The sequence below is a fragment of the Onychostoma macrolepis genome, chromosome 07, assembly GCF_012432095.1.
Source record: "Onychostoma macrolepis isolate SWU-2019 chromosome 07, ASM1243209v1, whole genome shotgun sequence".
Taxonomy (NCBI): domain Eukaryota; kingdom Metazoa; phylum Chordata; class Actinopteri; order Cypriniformes; family Cyprinidae; genus Onychostoma; species Onychostoma macrolepis.
In genome coordinates this window covers 1,749,019-1,767,613 of record NC_081161.1, presented here as the reverse complement: position 1 = coordinate 1,767,613, position 18,595 = coordinate 1,749,019, and the positions used below count along the sequence as shown (strand labels likewise).

Sequence of the window (18,595 nt, the reverse complement as noted above, 5' to 3'; positions counted from 1 at the left end):
CCTACAAATATGGACCAAATTAGACACAATACTGAAAGCGTAATATAGTTTATTTATATGTTTATTCTGTATCTGTATCACTGTTTCACATATTACAGTGAAGAACACGATGTTAGAAGTTCAGGGACATGAACTAATGTAATAATCTACAGTAAGTTTTCTATTGCAGTTACAATAGCACTTTCTGTATTGACATAGTATTGGTTTGAAGAAGGAAATTTATATTAACATTTGAGATCTAGCACAAAGAACCCACTTAGTTACGGATGTTAAAGCAAAAAGTGGTCCCAAATCTCCACTGTCTTGTATGCTGAGTTGCGAGGAAAATATCAATTAAAAGACATCAATTACAAAAATGTTTCTTAACTAATTAAACGGTTTATAAAAAGATGATCCTGAAATCTGCTCTGTTAGTCTCTGTCTCCCTCTGCTGGTGTGAAATCAAGTAATCAAGCAAAGACAACCATCCAATTAACAAAATGCACCCGATTCCTGGTGTAGTCAACATCTGGTGTATCTTCTACATCAGTTTCTGCAGTATCAGTGTCACACAATGCCAACAGACTGGAGTGGAAAAAGAGGACGGAGAATTGGAAATGTTGTCTAGTTTTGACATTTCTACAATGTCTCACTGGAGTTTCAAACACATATTGTAAGAGGAAATATGAGAGAAGACCAAAGTTACACAAGAGGAACATATAATCTGTGTCAATGAACTGCATCACAGCTAGGGTTTATTCTAGCTTATTCTCGCTCGCGTTTTCTATTCAGTTTTTGACAAATTTGGGCTGGAAAAATTGAAATGGAACTTTCAAGTTTGTAAAATATTTGGAGATCATTCTGAAGTTCTGCTATTGTTAATTCCTGCACTCTGCCATTGTTGTCCGGTCCATAGTAGCCCTTCCCTATGTACTGACTGCCCTTTAGACAGCAGGTGGCGCTCCAGTAATACTTTGACACAGTGACACTCTTTTTTTCTATTTTATGGTTTATGTCAGGAACTACACCAGTCACCACATAAGCCTCCTCATCACAGGATTTCAAGTCTTCAACTACAGCTTCCTCGTGTCTCAGCCATGCCTTCTGATTGAAATCTGAATTCTGCGGAGCGGCGTTGGTCAGTGTGGATGTGGCCAGCATTGACAGATGATTGCTGGTGTGGAGCACAGGATAGAGGTGACCTTTGTTATAGCCAGAGTTCTCATAGTCACTGTTCAGAGCCTGATTAGTGCCAATTTTTTGATTTCGGCCTTTAGGCCGCATACATGGCTCATCCTCTTTATCCAGCTAAAGGGAAGGAGAAACAAAAACAACAATATACCTCAATGTACCTTCAAAATAGACATTATTTATTGTTATTTCAAATTACTTTTAAGAAGAATGATGCAACTTCTGTGTCTCTAGCAGCTTTGGATGCAATTGCAAAAATAACATGTATAATAATGTAATATATTAAATAATGACTCAAGTAATGATTTTTAGACAGGTTTCTCAAACATTCCCTCCATTTGCCATTAGTCACGCAGATAGTCCTACAAACTCTTTTTAGGAATCAACCTATGAATGGCGTACTTACATTTGTCTGCCCATTAAACACTGAAATATGATGATTTTAATATCCAAAAAACTACACACTCCACTTTTAATCTTCTTCACATAATATGAATTTAAACAATATTTACCTGAGGTTCAATGTACCAGGCGTCACATCTCCCAATACTTTTGCTTTGGCGAAACACATACGCTGAGTAGACGGGGATCTTCCAGGTCGTGCTGTACAAAGTTGCATAAACATATATTTTCTGATCATTTTCATCCCAAAGACACTGACAGATGTGCTCGAATGAATTTGGGAAGCCCTTGGGAGGTTTGTCATTCAAAAAGAAATTTTTGCAGTTGTCAAAATTCTTCACAACTTCACTCAAAGCGAAGAAAGTAACAGAAGAAAAGCAAGCTGTCTCATGACGAATCTCTGAAATTCTCTATTTGCCTGAAAACAGAAGAGAGTCTGCAGAGAGGAGGCGAACGCTGTCCTTTATACAGTCGAAGGGGACGGACGGGAGTCACGTGATTGTAGTTTACCCTGGTGATTAAATTCTGTGTAAATTTTTCAAAGGACACGTTCATATTTTTCTGAAATTCAAATATTTAAGGTTCAACAAAAGAAACACAACGCAAACCTTTGCTTGCTATACGCATAACACATGTTCTTTTTAATTGATTTATATTTTATTTATTTTTTTATTATTTTTTTTTTTATTTGCTTTTTCATTATTGTTAGACCTTGTACCAGATCATTGACACACTGAAATAATAAAAGTCAAATAATTAAATTAAAAAATAAAGTCAAGTCCAAATGAGTCAAACTATTTTACATGATATAAATAGTTCTACTGAGTAGAGTATAAAGTATTTCATTCACAAAGACTACGAGACAAAGCTGCTTTAGATGGATCATTTAGCTAAACACACAGAAACCATCAGCATCAACACATCTCAAATGAACGTAGTTAATGTATATTTGAACAGGGTTTGGGAACAGGTTTCAGAATAAATCATGATCTCATATGTTTCCGCTGGAAAATGAAGTACAATCAGAGGCTTATACTGACGTTCATCATGTGTGCTGGATGTGTCCTGTGACTGGGGGCCTGGGGCCAATGTGCACCTTATTTTTAATGTAAGAGTGTCATTTATAAGGTGATAAACTATTATCACATATAAATATTATTTGGATGTCTGAAGATCTACGTTTACAACATTTATAAAATACCCATAAAATGTACAATACATTGTATGCCTATAATAAAATCAAACATAAAACAGAATAATTTTGGGGTTTAAATTATTGCCCAGTTATTCATTACTGCCCAATAATTATTCAGTTAAGGCCAGTAATATTTACTGTATAGGCTTGGAAACAATATGTTATTATTTTAAATATTGTGCCTTAATCATGCAGCGCTTCAGTGTTTGCTTTACGTGGTGAGAAACTGATTGCCATCTATAAGGAAATGAAACTGCACATGCGATCTTGAGTAAACACACACACACACACACACACACACGCACGCACACGCACGCACGCACACACACACACACACACACACACGCGCGCACACACACGCACGCACGCGCACACACACACAAATATGACACTCAGATGAAGAGTCTTAATAGATGACCTTTTTTTATCACTTCTTATTGCATCTATGTTGGAAGAAAAAAAAAAAAAACAAGGATTTATTATTATTTTTTTTTAACTTTTATTTAAGACCTTCCAGTGAGCATCATTTATTCTGCTCTAAAAGTCAATAAAAAATATTAAAATAGTTTATAGTTAAATAATACAAGGCTTTGCTATTGTTTAACAAACACCACACATGTTCTCACTAGATGCGTTTCATTGGCAGAGAAGCAGGTGTAGTGATCTGAAAATACAACGTTTATTTTCCTGAAGAACAAGTGGTGCAGAGCTAAACAACGAGACAAGACGTCCTCCAGACGGCAGAGACAGGACGGCTCAGTCTGTGACGGTGTGAACACAGACACACTGATGAGTTCTCAAACACGAGCGTATGTCTGAGATCATTTATTCATCCTCCTCATCATCCTCATCGTCGTCATCATCATCATTGGAGTCGTCATCGTCATCTTCATCATCATCATCTTCATCATCACTGGAGTCGTCATCATCATCTTCGTCCTCCTCCTCTTCATCATCATCATGGTTGTAGTCAGTTTCATCACCAGGGTTGATTCTTCCAGACATCACGTCTTCGATCCAGGTGTCGAGCTCATCAGCGGTGGGCATGTTCTCTTCATCATCCATCTCCATCCACACGCTGTCAGCCTGAGAATCACACACAGAATAAACTCATATGGATTCGCCAGCGAACTGCCACGAGATTGTGTTGGACAAACACGCTCAGAATAATCACAAACATCAAAAACCTCCATCCAGCAGAAACAAAAGTTGCTTCTGAAGTACATGAAGATATCAGACACGGGAGACTCGAGATACATGACTGAGTGAAGGAAATTACCTGGACTCGAGAATAACTTTATAACAACTGTAATTAAATTATTATGAAATGAATCAACATCAGTTGATAAAACGCAAGTCCCACTGATCAGAGTCACATGACTATTTATATATATATATATACAGTGAGGAAAATAAGTATTTGAACACCCTGCTATTTTGCAAGTTCTCCCACTTAGAAATCATGGAGGGGTCTGAAATTGTCATCGTAGGTGCATGTCCACTGTGAGAGACATAATCTAAAAAAAAAAATCCAGAAATCACAATGTATGATTTTTTAACTATTTATTTGTATGATACAGCTGCAAATAAGTATTTGAACACCTGTCTATCAGCTAGAATTCTGACCCTCAAAGACCTGTTAGTCTGCCTTTAAAATGTCCACCTCCACTCCATTTATTATCCTAAATTAGATGCACCTGTTTGAGGTCGTTAGCTGCATAAAGACACCTGTCCACCCCATACAATCAGTAAGAATCCAACTACTAACATGGCCAAGACCAAAGAGCTGTCCAAAGACACTAGAGACAAAATTGTACACCTCCACAAGGCTGGAAAGGGCTACGGGAAATTGCCAATCAGCTTGGTGAAAAAGGTCCACTGTTGGAGCAATCATTAGAAAATGGAAGAAGCTAAACATGACTGTCATTCTCCCTCGGACTGGGGCTCCATGCAAGATCTCACCTCGTGGGGTCTCAATGATCCTAAGAAAGGTGAGAAATCAGCCCAGAACTACACGGGAGGAGCTGGTCAATGACCTGAAAAGAGCTGGGACCACCGTTTCCAAGGTTACTGTTGGTAATACACTAAGACGTCATAGTTTGAAATCATGCATGGCACGGAAGGTTCCCCTGCTTAAACCAGCACATGTCCAGCCCGACTTAAGTTTGCCAATGACCATTTGGATGATCCAGAGGAGTTATGGGAGAAAGTCATGTGGTCAGATGAGACCAAAATAGAACTTTTTCCACTAAACGTGTTTGGAGGAAGAAGAATGATGAGTACCATCCCAAGAACACCATCCCTACTGTGAAGCATGGGGTGGTAGCATCATCTTTGGGGTGTTTTTCTGCACATGGGACAGGGCGACTGCACTGTATTAAGGAGAGGATGACCGGGGCCATGTATTGCGAGATTTTGGGGAACAACCTCCTTCCCTCAGTTAGAGCATTGAAGATGGGTCGAGGCTGGGTCTTCCAACATGACAGTGACCCGAAGCACACAGCCAGGATAACCAAGGAGTGGCTCTGTAAGAAGCATATCAAGGTTCTGGCGTGGCCTAGCCAGTCTCCAGACCTAAACCCAATAGAGAATCTTTGGAGGGAGCTCAAACTCCGTGTTTCTCAGCGACAGGCCAGAAACCTGACTGATCTAGAGAAGATCTGTGTGGAGGAGTGGGCCAAAATCCCTCCTGCAGTGTGTGCAAACCTGGTGAAAAACTACAGGAAACGTTTGACCTCTGTAATTGCAAACAAAGGCTACTGTTCCAAATATTAACATTGATTTTCTCAGGTGTTCAAATACTTATTTGCAGCTGTATCATACAAATAAATAGTTAAAAAATCATACATTGTGATTTCTGGATTTTTTTTTTTAGATTATGTCTCTCACAGTGGACATGCACCTACGATGACAATTTAAGACCCCTCCATGATTTCTAAGTGAGAGAACTTGCAAAATAGCAGGGTGTTCAAATACTTATTTTCCTCACTGTATATATATATTTAACATATATTTAAACAATATTTCAAGAATCAACATGATTGCAAATGTCTGTATTGAAATTATACAACAATATTGTAACAAAAACATTTTAGACATAATACTGTGAGTTTTTGCTGTGTTTCTCCAACAAACATAGTTCCAGACAAAGCAAAACGTTTTGCATCTTGGAGGAACACAGCGGTGTTACGTTACTGAACGAGTTTTGAACGAATCAGTTCAGAGATTCAGTCTCCCATTCATGAACACAGTATTGCTTTGTTCCTGAATGAATCACTGTTTTGAACAAATCAGCTGAATGAATCAATCAATGACTCACTCATTAAGACACTCATTTGCCAACAAGTATTTAACCTCATGCTAAAGATAATTTGTTTTAAGAACTGTTCTTGGTTCTTTGGGGAACCAGGAATAGTTCTTCTATGACACTGCTGTGAAAACCCCGTGGAGTTGGAGTTGATCAGTGGCACTAAAGATAAATGATGTGCTCACGTCCTCAACGTCCACCACGCCGATCTGAGGAGACGAGAGGTCGATGCCGAAGGTCTTCTCCCAGTACGGCACCATCTGAGGGGACACAGGGGTCAAAGGTCAAACCATACGTGTAAGTGATGCATTGTGAGAAGTTGTATTTGTAAATGAGCATCCACTCAGACAAAAATTACTTTTTTTTTTTTTATATTTGGTGGTTTTTAGAGCTGATTTGCATACTGATTAAACTCATTCAGTGGTCAACCATCTCCTGCAGAGGGCAGCAGAGTCAAACAGACATTATCCTTATGTTGAAGCTCTGCTGAGCATATAATGTTGTATATGTGATGTAATGTATTGTTTATGTCATTAAATAGATTTTAGGTATTATGGAAATATATATCTACTATATTAACAACAGAAAAAAAAAAAAACATGTTCTTGGAGTAATCAAAGTAATGTTTAATGGCTACAGTATTGTAGAGGTTTGTCATACCAGGGCAAAGTCGTCAGGATCGATCCAGATGATGCTTAAGTCTGGGTTCTCTGTGTTTTCTTGAGCCACTTCCTTCAGGATCTCCAGGAATTCATAACCGTCTGGTAAAAGTCAACATTCAATCATTTGGAGTCACGGATATGAAACTCCTCAACGACTCTCAAACTCAAACCAGTGTTTACCAGGGTCAGACTCCTCAGCAAAGGCCACGATGTGCTGTCCGTTAATATCATCTTCCTAAAACAGCCACAAATCTCAGAGTTAGCAACAGTCATGACAACTGTTCGAAGTTCCTCATAGCTTTAGTTTTGAATAATGGATAGAGTTTGTACCCAGATCTCATACATGCTGTGGGGCTCCAGCTTTCTTAGAGTTGGCCTAAAATAAGAAAAAGCAGACTTTACTCAAGCATCCTTCTGAGAGGACTTTGAGGAAACGTTGTGATGATTGTATTTTCATTTTGCTGGTTCAGCACGGTCCAGAGTTCACCTGTCGTGCTCCTCGATGAAGCTGACGATGTCGTCCTCCATGTAGGGTTTGCCGGGGATGGTGACGGGGTTGTTCATGAAGGGCTCGTAAAAATCCACTTCGTTCATCTTCAGATTTAATTTCTTAGCAATCTGGAAACATTCAGAAATAACTGAGATAATATGCATAATATTAGGATAATATGATTAGATAATAAACAGGCACAACACCAGCTGTAATAGCATTTCATTTTATTTATTTATTTTTTAATTTACTCAACTTTTTTTTTTTTATAATGCACATTTCTTACATTAATTGAACGTGATATCACCTATTGGATAAGAATAGTATAGCAACAACACAATAGTAAGAGAACACAACAATAATGTAGACCAGACACAATAAATACAAAGATCATTAAAGGATTCTAGTTTTTAAAGGCTTCTGATGATTTAAAATAATACAATAAACCTATTTTTTCTGTATCAGACAGTCTTGTGGGTGCTTTAATATGTAGAGTAAAACATATAAACATAAGAGCTTATGACAGATCTGCCTTTAAAAGGGTCATGAACTGAGAAATCAAGATTCCCTTGATCGTTTGACATATAAGAGGCCACTGTACTACAAAAACTAGTACTGTAAGTTTCAGATTGTTTGATATGTATTATATGAGTTATATATGAGTTCTTTATGCGTTTTTGACTTAATTGACCGTATGCACGATGACTTCCTGGTTGTAGATAAGCCAGCTCAAGTCATTTCCGGTCGACTGCACTGTGTCGTAAGGGGAGTAAGTTGCTCGGTGTGGCGAGGGGGGCGTGGTTAGCAGGATCTGCAGCGGGAGAGAGAGACTGGAGAACGAGCGGTGAGTAAGTGGGTCAAGTGCAAGATGACATTCACCTGTTTCTCGTTCCAGTGATTGGCGTGGAGAGACTAAAAGTCACCGTGGGGCAGACGGTAGACGGAGGAACCAGACTGAGGACTCGGGAGGGCAAGAACCGTGGCTGAGCAGAGACTCACCAAAGTGCTGTGAACTTATATGATTTGAAGGTGCCGGAGTGCACAACATTTATTTTTGTGAACCTGAATAAATTTTTCCCGAGCCTCAGTTACGCCGACTCCGACTTCTTCCTTCCTTCATCCGAACTTTGCTACACTGGTGCCGAAACCCGGGAAGGAAGAAGCCCGGCCACCGCCGTCATGCAGTCCCCGCCGAGCTCGCCGTTTGCGGAAGTCATCCAATCGCTCGCGGGCCTCCACCAAGAACACCATCAGGCGCTGCTGGAGATGCGGGACGATCAGGAGCGCCGTTTCCGCTCCCTGATGCAGGCCCAGCAGGAGGACCGCGAGCTGTTCCGGAGCTGGATGGACCAGGAGGGACGGGCCGGGGGGCCGTCCTCAAGAAACTCCACCGGCCCCTCTCACCTGCCCCTAAATAAAATGGGGCCACAGGACGACCCAGAAGCTTTCCTCGATTTGTTCGAGAAGTCGGCCGAGGCATGTGGGTGGCCACAAGACCAATGGCCGGTGCGTCTCATACCTCTGCTGTCAGGGGAGGCCCAGGTGGCGGCCCAACAATTGCCCGTCCAAAACCTCCTGGTCTTCACCGACCTCAAGCGAGCCATCCTCCAGCGGGTCGGCCGGAGCCCAGAACAACATCGCCAGCGGTTTCGGTCACTGGAGCTGGGCGATAGTGGCCGGCCCTTCGTGCTCGCTCAACAGCTCCGGGACGCTTGCCGCAGATGGCTGTTGGCCGGGGGTGGCGACGTCGAGCAGATCCTCGACCGAGTGGTGCTGGAGCAGTTCATTGGCCGTCTGCCGAGAAAGATGGCAGAGTGGGTCCAGTGCCACCGCCCGACGTCGCTAGACCTGGCCATCCAATTGGCGGAGGACCAGATGGTGGCGTGCCCAGGAGTCGGCGAATCCCTGCCAGCGGTTTCTCTCTCTCTCTCTTCCCCTATTGTTTCCCCTTGTCCTGTCCCACTTCCCAGGTCCCGTCTGGGCATTTCTCTTCGGGTCCCACCCCGGGGAAGGGGTGGGCTGCCTCCAGAGGCCGTCGCTGGCACAAGGGTGCTGCCCAGGGGGGCGGGGCTAGCCAGCACGGGGACCACAGCAGTACCTTTTCCTCCACTCTCTCCACGCCAATCTCTTGACCCACTTCCTGCCACTAGGGCGGCAGGGAGGCCTGGGCCGGCCTGTTGGCAGTGCGGGGACCCAGGGCACTTCATGGACCGATGCCCAGTGATGGAGGTGGGGGCACTGATCCGGGTCCCGGACAGCCCACAGGCTGCCCCCGATCAAGCTGGCCTGTACCAAATACCTGTGAGTATTAAGGGGGGTACTTACCTCGCTTTGGTGGATTCCGGTTGTAACCAGACCTCGATCCACCAAAGCCTGGTTCGGCTCGAGGCATTGGATAAAAGCCGCGTGGTTTCGGTTCGGTGCGTGCACGGGGATGTGGTGAAGTACCCTCTAATGTCCGCACTCATTCAATTTCGGGGACAAAAGCATAGTGTGGAGGTGGCAGTTAACCCGCACCTCCGACATCCGCTGATTTTGGGGACAAATTGGCCAGCTTTTAGTCAAGTATTGGGGTGTTTAGGTGCGGATGTCTCTTGTGGAGAGAGGCAGCTGGAGAATAGAGTGGACGCGCAGGTGGGAGTGGCTGAGCCGGGCTGCGGGATACTGAGCCGGTGGAACGGAGGCGCGAATGAGAGGCTAATCCTCTCTGAACGCGATGATTTTCCCCTGGAACAGTCCCAGGATGAGTCCCTAAAATGGGCATTTGAACAAGTCCAGACCATCGACGGTCAGCATCTCCAACCTGCCCGCCCACTCTCCTATCCCTATTTTGCTGTGTTAAAGGATCGGTTGTACCGAGTGACACAAGACACTCAGTCAAAGGAGGTTACAACCCAGTTGTTAGTTCCAAAAAGCCGCCGGGAAATGCTATTCCAGACGGCTCATTGTAATCCGATGGCGGGACATTTAGGGCAGGCAGCGACACTGAATCGTCTCATGGCCCGATTTTTTTAGCCGGGCATTCACGAGAATGTGCGCAGGTGGTGCGCGGCTTGTCGTGAATGTCAGTTGGTGAATCCACCGGCCTCCCCAAAAGCGCCGTTGCGCCCTCTTCCTCTAATGCAGGCCCCCTTCGAGAGAATTGGTATGGACCTCATCGGGCCATTAGAACGATCAGCACGCGGGCATCGCTTTGCATTAGTTTTGGTGGACTATGCAACTCGATACCCTGAAGCAGTGGCGCTTCGCAAAATTTCAGCGAAAAGTGTGGCAAACGCACTGTTTTCATTAATCTCCCGAGTGGGAATCCCGAAGGAGATTCTCACTGATCAAGGCACGGCGTTTATGTCACGTACGTTACGCGAACTGTACGAATTATTGGGCATTAAATCGATTCGCACCAGCGTCTATCACCCACAAACGGACGGACTGGTGGAACGATTTAACCGCACATTGAAAACCATGATTCGGAAGTTCATCCATGAAGACGCCAAAAATTGGGACAGGTGGCTGGAACCCCTCTTGTTCGCTGTGCGGGAGGTCCCGCAAGCCTCCACGGGTTTTCCCCTTGAGCTTCTTTTGGGCGTCAGCCCGCGGGTGCTGGACGTCCTGAGAGAAACTTGGGAGGACGGGCCTTCTGATAGCGAAACGAAATTCAATATGTGCTGGACCTGCGAACAAAACTCCACACTTTGGGGCGGCTGTCCATGGAGAATTTGTTACAGGCTCAGGACCGGCAGAGCCGGCTGTACAACCAGGGGACCAGGCTACGTAAATTTGCACCGGAGAGAAAGTACTTGTATTGCTTCCTCGTCTAGCTCTAAATTACTCGCCAAGTGGCAAGGACCCTTTGAGGTCACACGGCGAATTGGGGATCTTAATTATGAGGTCATTCGTGCCGACAGGAGCAGACACACCAGATTTACCACCTCAACCTCCTCAAAAAGTGGAATGAGGCGGAGTCAGTGATGCTAGCGACGGCAGTGAGCGGAGAGGAGGATCTAGGGCCAGAGGTAAGCACCAAGCCACAATCTCTAGCTCTGGCCCCTGGCGGTGACCACCTCTCGGCCTCGCAGCTCACTGATGTAGCTAAACTACAGGCCGCGTTTGCGGATGTGTTCTTGGCCCTGCCGGGGCGAACTAATCTCATACAGCACCACATAGAGACCGAGCCGGGCGTGGTGGTTCGCAGCCGGCCATATCGTTTACCGGAACACAAAAAAAAGGTAGTTCAGGCAGAATTAGAGGCAATGCTAGAGATGGGAGTAATAGAGGAATCCCACAGCGATTGGGCGAGCCCGATAGTTTTGGTACCTAAAACGGACGGCTCTGTACGATTCTGTGTGGATTATCGCAAGGTGAATGCTGTGTCGAAGTTCGACGCATATCCAATGCCGCGAATCGACGAACTGCTTGATCGGCTAGGTACAGCTCGATTTTATTCGACACTGGATTTAACTAAGGGATATTGGCAGATCCCCTTATCACCTTTATCCAAAGAAAAAACAGCCTTCACAACGCCATTCGGATTACACCAATTCGTTACGCTTCCGTTCAGGTTATTCGGGGCGCCGGCCACGTTTCAGCGCCTCATGGATAAAATTCTGCGGCCGCATGCTGCATATGCCGCTGCATATCTAGATGACATTATCATCTACAGTAACGACTGGCAGCGGCATATGGAGCATTTGCGGGCTGTACTGAGTGCGCTGAGGGGGGCCGGACTGACGGCTAACCCGAAGAAGTGTGCGGTTGGGCGGGTGGAGGTCAGGTATCTGGGCTTCCACTTGGGCCACGGGCAGGTGCGTCCCCAAATTAATAAGACCGCAGCGGTTGCGACCTGCCCGAGACCCAAGACCAAAAAGGAGGTGAGGCAGTTCCTGGGGCTGGCGGGATATTACAGAAGGTTTGTACCTAATTATTCGGACCTCACCAGCCCGCTGACTGACCTCACTAAAAAGGGAGCGCCAGATCCGGTCCAGTGGACGGAGCTGTGTCAGCAGGCTTTCACCCAGGTAAAGGCTGCTCTGTGTGGCGGACCGCTTCTGCACTCTCCTGACTTTTCTCTCCCCTTCTTGCTGCAGACAGATGCGTCGGACAGGGGGCTTGGAGCCGTCCTGACTCAGGAGGTAGAGGGTGAAGAACGGCCGGTGCTGTACATCAGTCGCAAGCTCTCTAAGAGAGAGACGATGTACAGCACCATTGAGAAGGAGTGTTTGGCGATCCGGTGGGCTGTTCTCACCCTCCGCTATTATCTCCTGGGACGGGAGTTCACTCTCTGTTCGGACCACGCGCCCCTGCAGTGGCTCCACCGCATGAAAGATACCAATGCGCGGATCACCCGTTGGTATCTGGCTCTCCAGCCCTTTAAGTTCAAGGTGATCCACAGGCCGGGGCTCAGATGGCGGTGGCAGACTTCCTCTCCAGGAATGGGGGCTGCGGGCCGGAGGGCTCCCCGGCCTGAGTTGGGCGGTGGGGGTATGTGGCGAGGGGGGCGTGGTTAGCAGGATCTGCAGCGGGAGAGAGAGACTGGAGAACGAGCGGTGAGTAAGTGGGTCAAGTGCAAGATGACATTCACCTGTTTCTCGTTCCAGTGATTGGCGTGGAGAGACTAAAAGTCACCGTGGGGCAGACGGTAGACGGAGGAACCAGACTGAGGACTCGGGAGGGCAAGAACCGTGGCTGAGCAGAGACTCACCAAAGTGCTGTGAACTTATATGATTTGAAGGTGCCGGAGTGCACAACATTTATTTTTGTGAACCTGAATAAATTTTTCCCGAGCCTCAGTTACGCCGACTCCGACTTCTTCCTTCCTTCATCCGAACTTTGCTACACTCGGTTTCTCTACATAATCCATTCACAATTTGGAGAAAAAGTTTACCATATACCGTTTCAGGAATGACAAACACAAATGTTAAATTTACGCGAGGGAATCCGGTAAATCATGCCGCGAGTCATTGCTATGATTGACAGTGATAACAGAACGAAACGTCTGTGCATTAAGTGATTCAGACTAAATTCAGACTAACAAAACTACAGCAGCAGCAACTCTGTGTTGGATAAAACTTAAACGATGTAGTTATTAAAATGAAATCTACACATTTCAAAATATTGCATTATTTCATTGTTATACCAACTTATGTAATATGTATTTGTCTATAGGTATAATTCAGCATTAGGCTATAGGCTGTTGTCTGGCCTTATGTATTTATTTAAATGCCAAGTGACTTTGTGACTTCCTGCACTTGCTAAATTTGTTATAATATTTATTTAATAATAAATCAAAAGACGTGAAAAAAACTAGGCAGGTGAAATGGCCGCCGCAGCCAGTGATTGATCCCATGCATCTGGTTATAACGGTAATTTCATTTTCATCTTAAAACGTCTTCGCAGAGACACGTTTTTGCTACATTTCTTCATGTCGTCTTCATGAATGAAAAGTGAAGCTTTAATAATGTGGATTTTACTGCACAGAGTTGAGAAATAATAAAGGCTTTAAAATTTTATAAGATTTTAAAAATGTGTTCATGGCTCTGAAGGTAAGATACTGATTATGGAGAATACCATTACGATGTCGTTTAAGAGATTAGCCTAACCGCCTGAACAGTTACGATAGTGTTTATTTGTCAGCATTTAAATGTACAGTTAGCCTAAGTGTCTGGGTACTGTCCTGGGATTACAAGACTCTGCATATACAATTCTGTTCTTTAATAACATGAAACTGTATGTTAATGCTGCTGTCATTATTTACGGTGTTGCAATTATTTTGTTTCTCAGTTTCTGATAAGAATGAGGCAGGAGAGGTTTCTGTGAGAGTCTCTATATAGAGCACATATAAAATGAGCTTCACCGGAAGATTATGAGCTGGCTTATCTTTATCCGGAAGTTCAAAATAGCGCTCCGTGCATATGGTCAATTCACAGCAGCGTCCATCTGTAAAGGATGTTGGATGTCAATCATATACAGCTATTAGCCAATCACAGCAGTGGGCGTAACTTCTGAGTCTGCAATCCACCACACCTACTGAAACAGAGCGTTCTGATGAGGGGGGTCAAAACAGCACAGAAAATAGCCTATCACATCTAAATTATGATGATGTTTGATGTAAAAATCTTGATAACATCATAAGTGGACCTCAGAGAACAGTACAAAAAAATAATAATAAAATAAAATAAAATAGAGGCAGTTCATGTCCCCTTTAAAGTTATAAACTGTATAGTTCAAAATATGCTGTAATTATAAGTTTAAAATCAACTCAAATCAAAATGAACGAGAATTTTACTTGCTCTATAAGCCTATTTTTATTATCATTTAATAGTCATATGTCCCTTTGTGAATGAACGAACGAACGAACAAATTAATTAATTAATTAAACAAATGTGTGAAAGCACTTGCCTTTGGCTCAAATGTGGCAAAGAACTTGATGAAGGGATGAAATTCTTCAGCTGCATCATCGTACTCAATGAAGTCTGAGAAACAACAGCATTGGCATGATGGAAGCTGCTTGTTACAAGTGTACGAGAGATAAGAATTAATTAAAGTCCAGCATACTAACGTGAAGATTTCACGCTCTTGAAGTAACCCATCAGTTTAATGTCCTCCTCGATGTTATGGAAGCCTCTGAGCTCTCGGTCATTACTGATGATCTCCACAGGCTCCTCGATCACCTGACAGAAGACGCGCTCGGTCAGTAATCAGTGATGTTTAGGTGTGTGACCGGTTATGATGATAATCACTCACATCGTAGAGGAACTCCAGCAGCGTGTCGGCCGCCAGCTCTCCATCGTACTCGATGACCTCGTCGTCGGCAAAGATGTAGATGCTGTCCACCTCCAGCAGACCTGACAAAAACAAGCATCTGAACATTTCAGAGGTGTTTGATGGACTGGCAGACTAAAGACGGACTGGATATTATACGTATAAACATTTGCACAACATGATGTATCCAGGAAGGACTTTCCTGGAACAACATTTTTATCAACCAATCATAATCCCAACTCTACTCTTACCATCAGAAGACGATGTTTTAATAATAATAATGCTGTTCTAGTATCAACAAATACAGAACAAGAACACGTCATACTTATGCAAACTGCATAAAGCAATAGATCACTTGAAAATCATTTGCTTATTCATAACTTCAACATCTTAAATTTCAGTCAGTTCATTTTTTGAAGCTATACATAAAGATGATTGGAATATATTTCTACTGTGTTTCTTTGTTATCATTTGTGAAATTTACAATCAATTTCTAAGTGAAAATCATTTCAAAGCAAATCCTAATCAAATTTTTTTTTTTCTTTCAGTGTATTGCAAGGTTTCAGAAAACCGCACAAGTTGTATCAACTAGTGTTACGGAAGTGGTATCACTTTACAATACGGTCACATTAATTAACATTAGTTAATGAATTAACTAACACTGAGCAATACATGTGTTAAAGTATTTATTAATCTTTGTTAATATTAGTTAATAAAATTACAGATGTTCATAGCTAGTTCACAGTTATATTGTCCTTTTTGTCGTTTTTTTTAGAGCTGGTCATTGTATGCTTTCGTTATAGAGCAACATGGATGTTCTACTAAATATCACTTTTTTTGTAAGAAAGAAAAGCATCCAGGTTTGGAATAACTGAATAAATGAGCGAATACATGGTTACCGAACTTTCGTCTTTGAGTGAATTATTGTTGTAAGCATGAGGCTAATACATTACAAGTGGACTCACTGTGTTCATCTTTTTTGCACATTGTGATGATAAACAAGATAATTGCTGTTTTACAAGAAAATACTATTTCAGTCTTTCTACTTTCACATTTTCTCATTTAATTCAATGTGTTACTTGTTTCTTTGTGAATGTTTATGGTTTACTAGCAGTTTCTAAGTGAAATTTATTTCAAAGTAAATCCGACACCGTGTTTTTCAGTGTATATAGGCTATGATGAAACACAAGACAGTGCAAGAACATACAATAACGGCTAATGCTTTTGCTACAGAGAAAAATTCAGTTCAGTTACAAAGCAATCATTTTAATTTGCTGTTCACCAGCAGTGTATACTTCAACACACTGATGGCTATCGAAAAGTGAAGGTAAGAATTGTATTACACGCATAAAATGGAAGATAATTGATCGTAGATGCATTCATATTACCCAGCTTCTTAGCAACAGCTCGGTCTTTCTTTGAATCCACCAGGCCGAATCCAATGTCCTCATCATCAAGATCGTCAAGCACCTGGGCAGCAAGCTGCAGGAATAAGAAAGAGTTTATTGTACTGTATGCAAGTCTAATTCAGAGTGTGTCAGAGCTAAACAAACAGCGCATCAATGCAGAGCGTTCAGTCGTTTAATAGCTGTGTTGGGTCATTCAGTAAAACAGCCATAATGCAGCCATAAAACACATTGACTCAATGAGGCAAAGACACCTCTCTCTCATACTGTATACTCAAAGCCAAACGAGACACAAGGCCGTCAAAGCAAACGCCAGAAGTGCTGCCTTTGCACCTTCTAAATCTGTGTGAAATAGGAGCTGAAGATAGACAAGAGATCTGACCAATGCGGGGTCTGATCGGGCACGTCAAAGACTGGACACATGGACACAGGTGCAAATGTATGGTTACTGTATGTATGCTGTCGCTTGGGTCAGCCGCATACATACACATACAGACACGCCAATGCACACGGACATCAGCAAAACATATACATGTGACCATACACATGCCTTCATTTTCCTCGTATACACACATGCTTGAAATAAAAGCATATGTAAACCTAACAGCAACATTCAACACATTAAATACATGTAGACGAATATCATACATAGTCATTTACCTTTAGATTCCATCTTACCAAAGCGCCAAATCATTCGACCCTTTGTAGGCCTTCTTTTTGACTTCACATATCGCAAAACCATTACATATCGCAACTGAATTGCTCACACCCTCACATTTGTAGATAAATGAAGAGTTCACAAAATCAATATCCATTTACTCACCATCATGACATCTATAGCCCATATTACATTTGAGTGAAATAAAATAATAATAGAGTGAAAAAGAAGTGTGCTTAATTATATTGTATGTGCACGTTTTAGTGCACATCAAATTTTAGAATATATATTTTTTAAAAACTGTACTTGCAGATGATATAATATTAAATAAATAAAAGGCCACTTAAGTGACTTAAAGAAAGACACTTTCATGAGTGAACACTTAACACACTTAAGTGCACTTTGGAATAGTCAAATTTAAAGTTTTACTTTAAAGTACATTTTAAATCATTGTTTCACATCTTTTGCCATGTTTTAAAGAAGTACACTTATTTTGATGTGTTGACTAACATGCTAAAGCACATGTGAAGTTCTCGACTATCATTTCAACTCTAGTGTTTTATTCAATATTACATTAATATATGCAGTTAATATATTTTAAATGCACTGAATTGCAACTTCATTACAAATGATATATATATATCAAAGATGATATACGCAATTATGAAATGACATAAATATGTACTTAAGTCCTACTTAAGTGGGTCATAAACATTCTAAAGTTCACGTAATTGCATTTATTATAAATTGAAATAATATCCATGCATTTTCATTTAATTGTAATAAACATGCAGTTAAGAATGTGAAAACATTACATTCAGTTCACACTATATAGTATAAAAAATAATATTCACGTAATAAGTACTCTTTTTAAAATCATGCTAAAGTGTACTTCTTTTTGACAAAAGGGACCCAGGCTCTCACAATTCAGAAAAGTAGTATATATGATTGATGTGATATGACTGAAGTCTTCTTTAGTCATACAATAACAAGTTGCTATTCTCAGAAAATCTTACATCATGCACATATTTAAACTTGATGCATGACAAGAATGTTGTCAATGTTGACAGATGCCACTGGTTTTGACTAACATGATCAATGTTCGGGTGAACAGTTCTTGAACATCCCTGACTGTAACAAATCAGCACACAAACGTCAAAGTCACGTCACTCACATCAAAACACTTCAGCTTCATTCCGCCATTTCTCTACGTTAGAGTTTGTCAACATCTATCTGCACGTTTAACACAGCCTGCTCATGATGTAGATGCCGGGACAAATTCTGCTCCTCTCGAGGGTGAGCGTCGCATTCAAGAACAAGCCAATAAGCGGACAGACGGGTTAATGGCAGCGGCTGGTCACTCGTTGTCTCGGCCTCACAGGAAGTGCTATCCTGTAGAAACTCACTGCGACAGCTCTCACCGGCCACATCCAACACGTCTGAAGGAGCATCATTCATTCTCTCCATGGGTCTTACAAACCGCTCATAAGTCATAAAAGGGCTTTAGAGTGGACAGTGAGCAGCCCTAGTGAGGGGGGAAGGATGCT

At 42.5% G+C, this 18,595-nt stretch overlaps 3 protein-coding genes across 7 annotated transcripts in view; 1 reads left to right on the top strand and 2 right to left on the bottom strand.

The window, feature by feature from the left end:
- Positions 1-32: 32 nt before the first annotated feature.
- Positions 33-2,127, bottom strand: wu:fd46g04 (endonuclease domain-containing 1 protein). The gene is made up of 3 exons (XM_058780760.1): positions 2,083-2,127; positions 1,683-1,982; positions 33-1,287 (listed from the first exon to the last, which is right to left on the bottom strand). Exons 1-3 carry the CDS (start codon positions 2,125-2,127, stop codon positions 745-747), a joined length of 888 nt encoding a protein of 295 aa, XP_058636743.1. The 3' UTR covers positions 33-744.
- Positions 2,128-3,201: 1,074 nt separating this feature from the next.
- The window catches only part of casq1b (calsequestrin 1b), a 35,672-nt gene continuing 20,278 nt past the window's right edge, over positions 3,202-18,595 (bottom strand). For 2 of the 5 annotated variants that reach the window (XM_058782885.1, XM_058782884.1), the window contains exons 3-13: positions 18,455-18,573; positions 16,373-16,466; positions 14,967-15,067; positions 14,782-14,893; positions 14,622-14,695; positions 7,224-7,354; positions 7,067-7,112; positions 6,917-6,971; positions 6,735-6,835; positions 6,260-6,334; positions 3,204-3,853 (exon numbers count right to left, since the gene is read on the bottom strand). In XM_058782885.1, the coding sequence (XP_058638868.1) occupies positions 3,593-3,853; positions 6,260-6,334; positions 6,735-6,835; positions 6,917-6,971; positions 7,067-7,112; positions 7,224-7,354; positions 14,622-14,695; positions 14,782-14,893; positions 14,967-15,067; positions 16,373-16,466; positions 18,455-18,502 (1,098 nt within the window). In that variant the 5' untranslated portion in view covers positions 18,503-18,573 and the 3' untranslated portion in view covers positions 3,204-3,592. Of the gene's footprint in view, positions 3,854-6,259; positions 6,335-6,734; positions 6,836-6,916; positions 6,972-7,066; positions 7,113-7,223; positions 7,355-14,621; positions 14,696-14,781; positions 14,894-14,966; positions 15,068-16,372; positions 16,467-18,454; positions 18,574-18,595 lie in introns of all 5 variants that reach the window. The other 3 variants (XM_058782887.1, XM_058782883.1, XM_058782882.1) reach the window with 2 other exon arrangements.
- Positions 7,369-14,614, top strand: LOC131544565 (zinc finger protein 445-like). Its single transcript, XM_058782888.1, has 2 exons — positions 7,369-9,527; positions 12,821-14,614. Exons 1-2 carry the CDS (start codon positions 8,406-8,408, stop codon positions 12,821-12,823), a joined length of 1,125 nt encoding a protein of 374 aa, XP_058638871.1. The 5' UTR covers positions 7,369-8,405; the 3' UTR covers positions 12,824-14,614.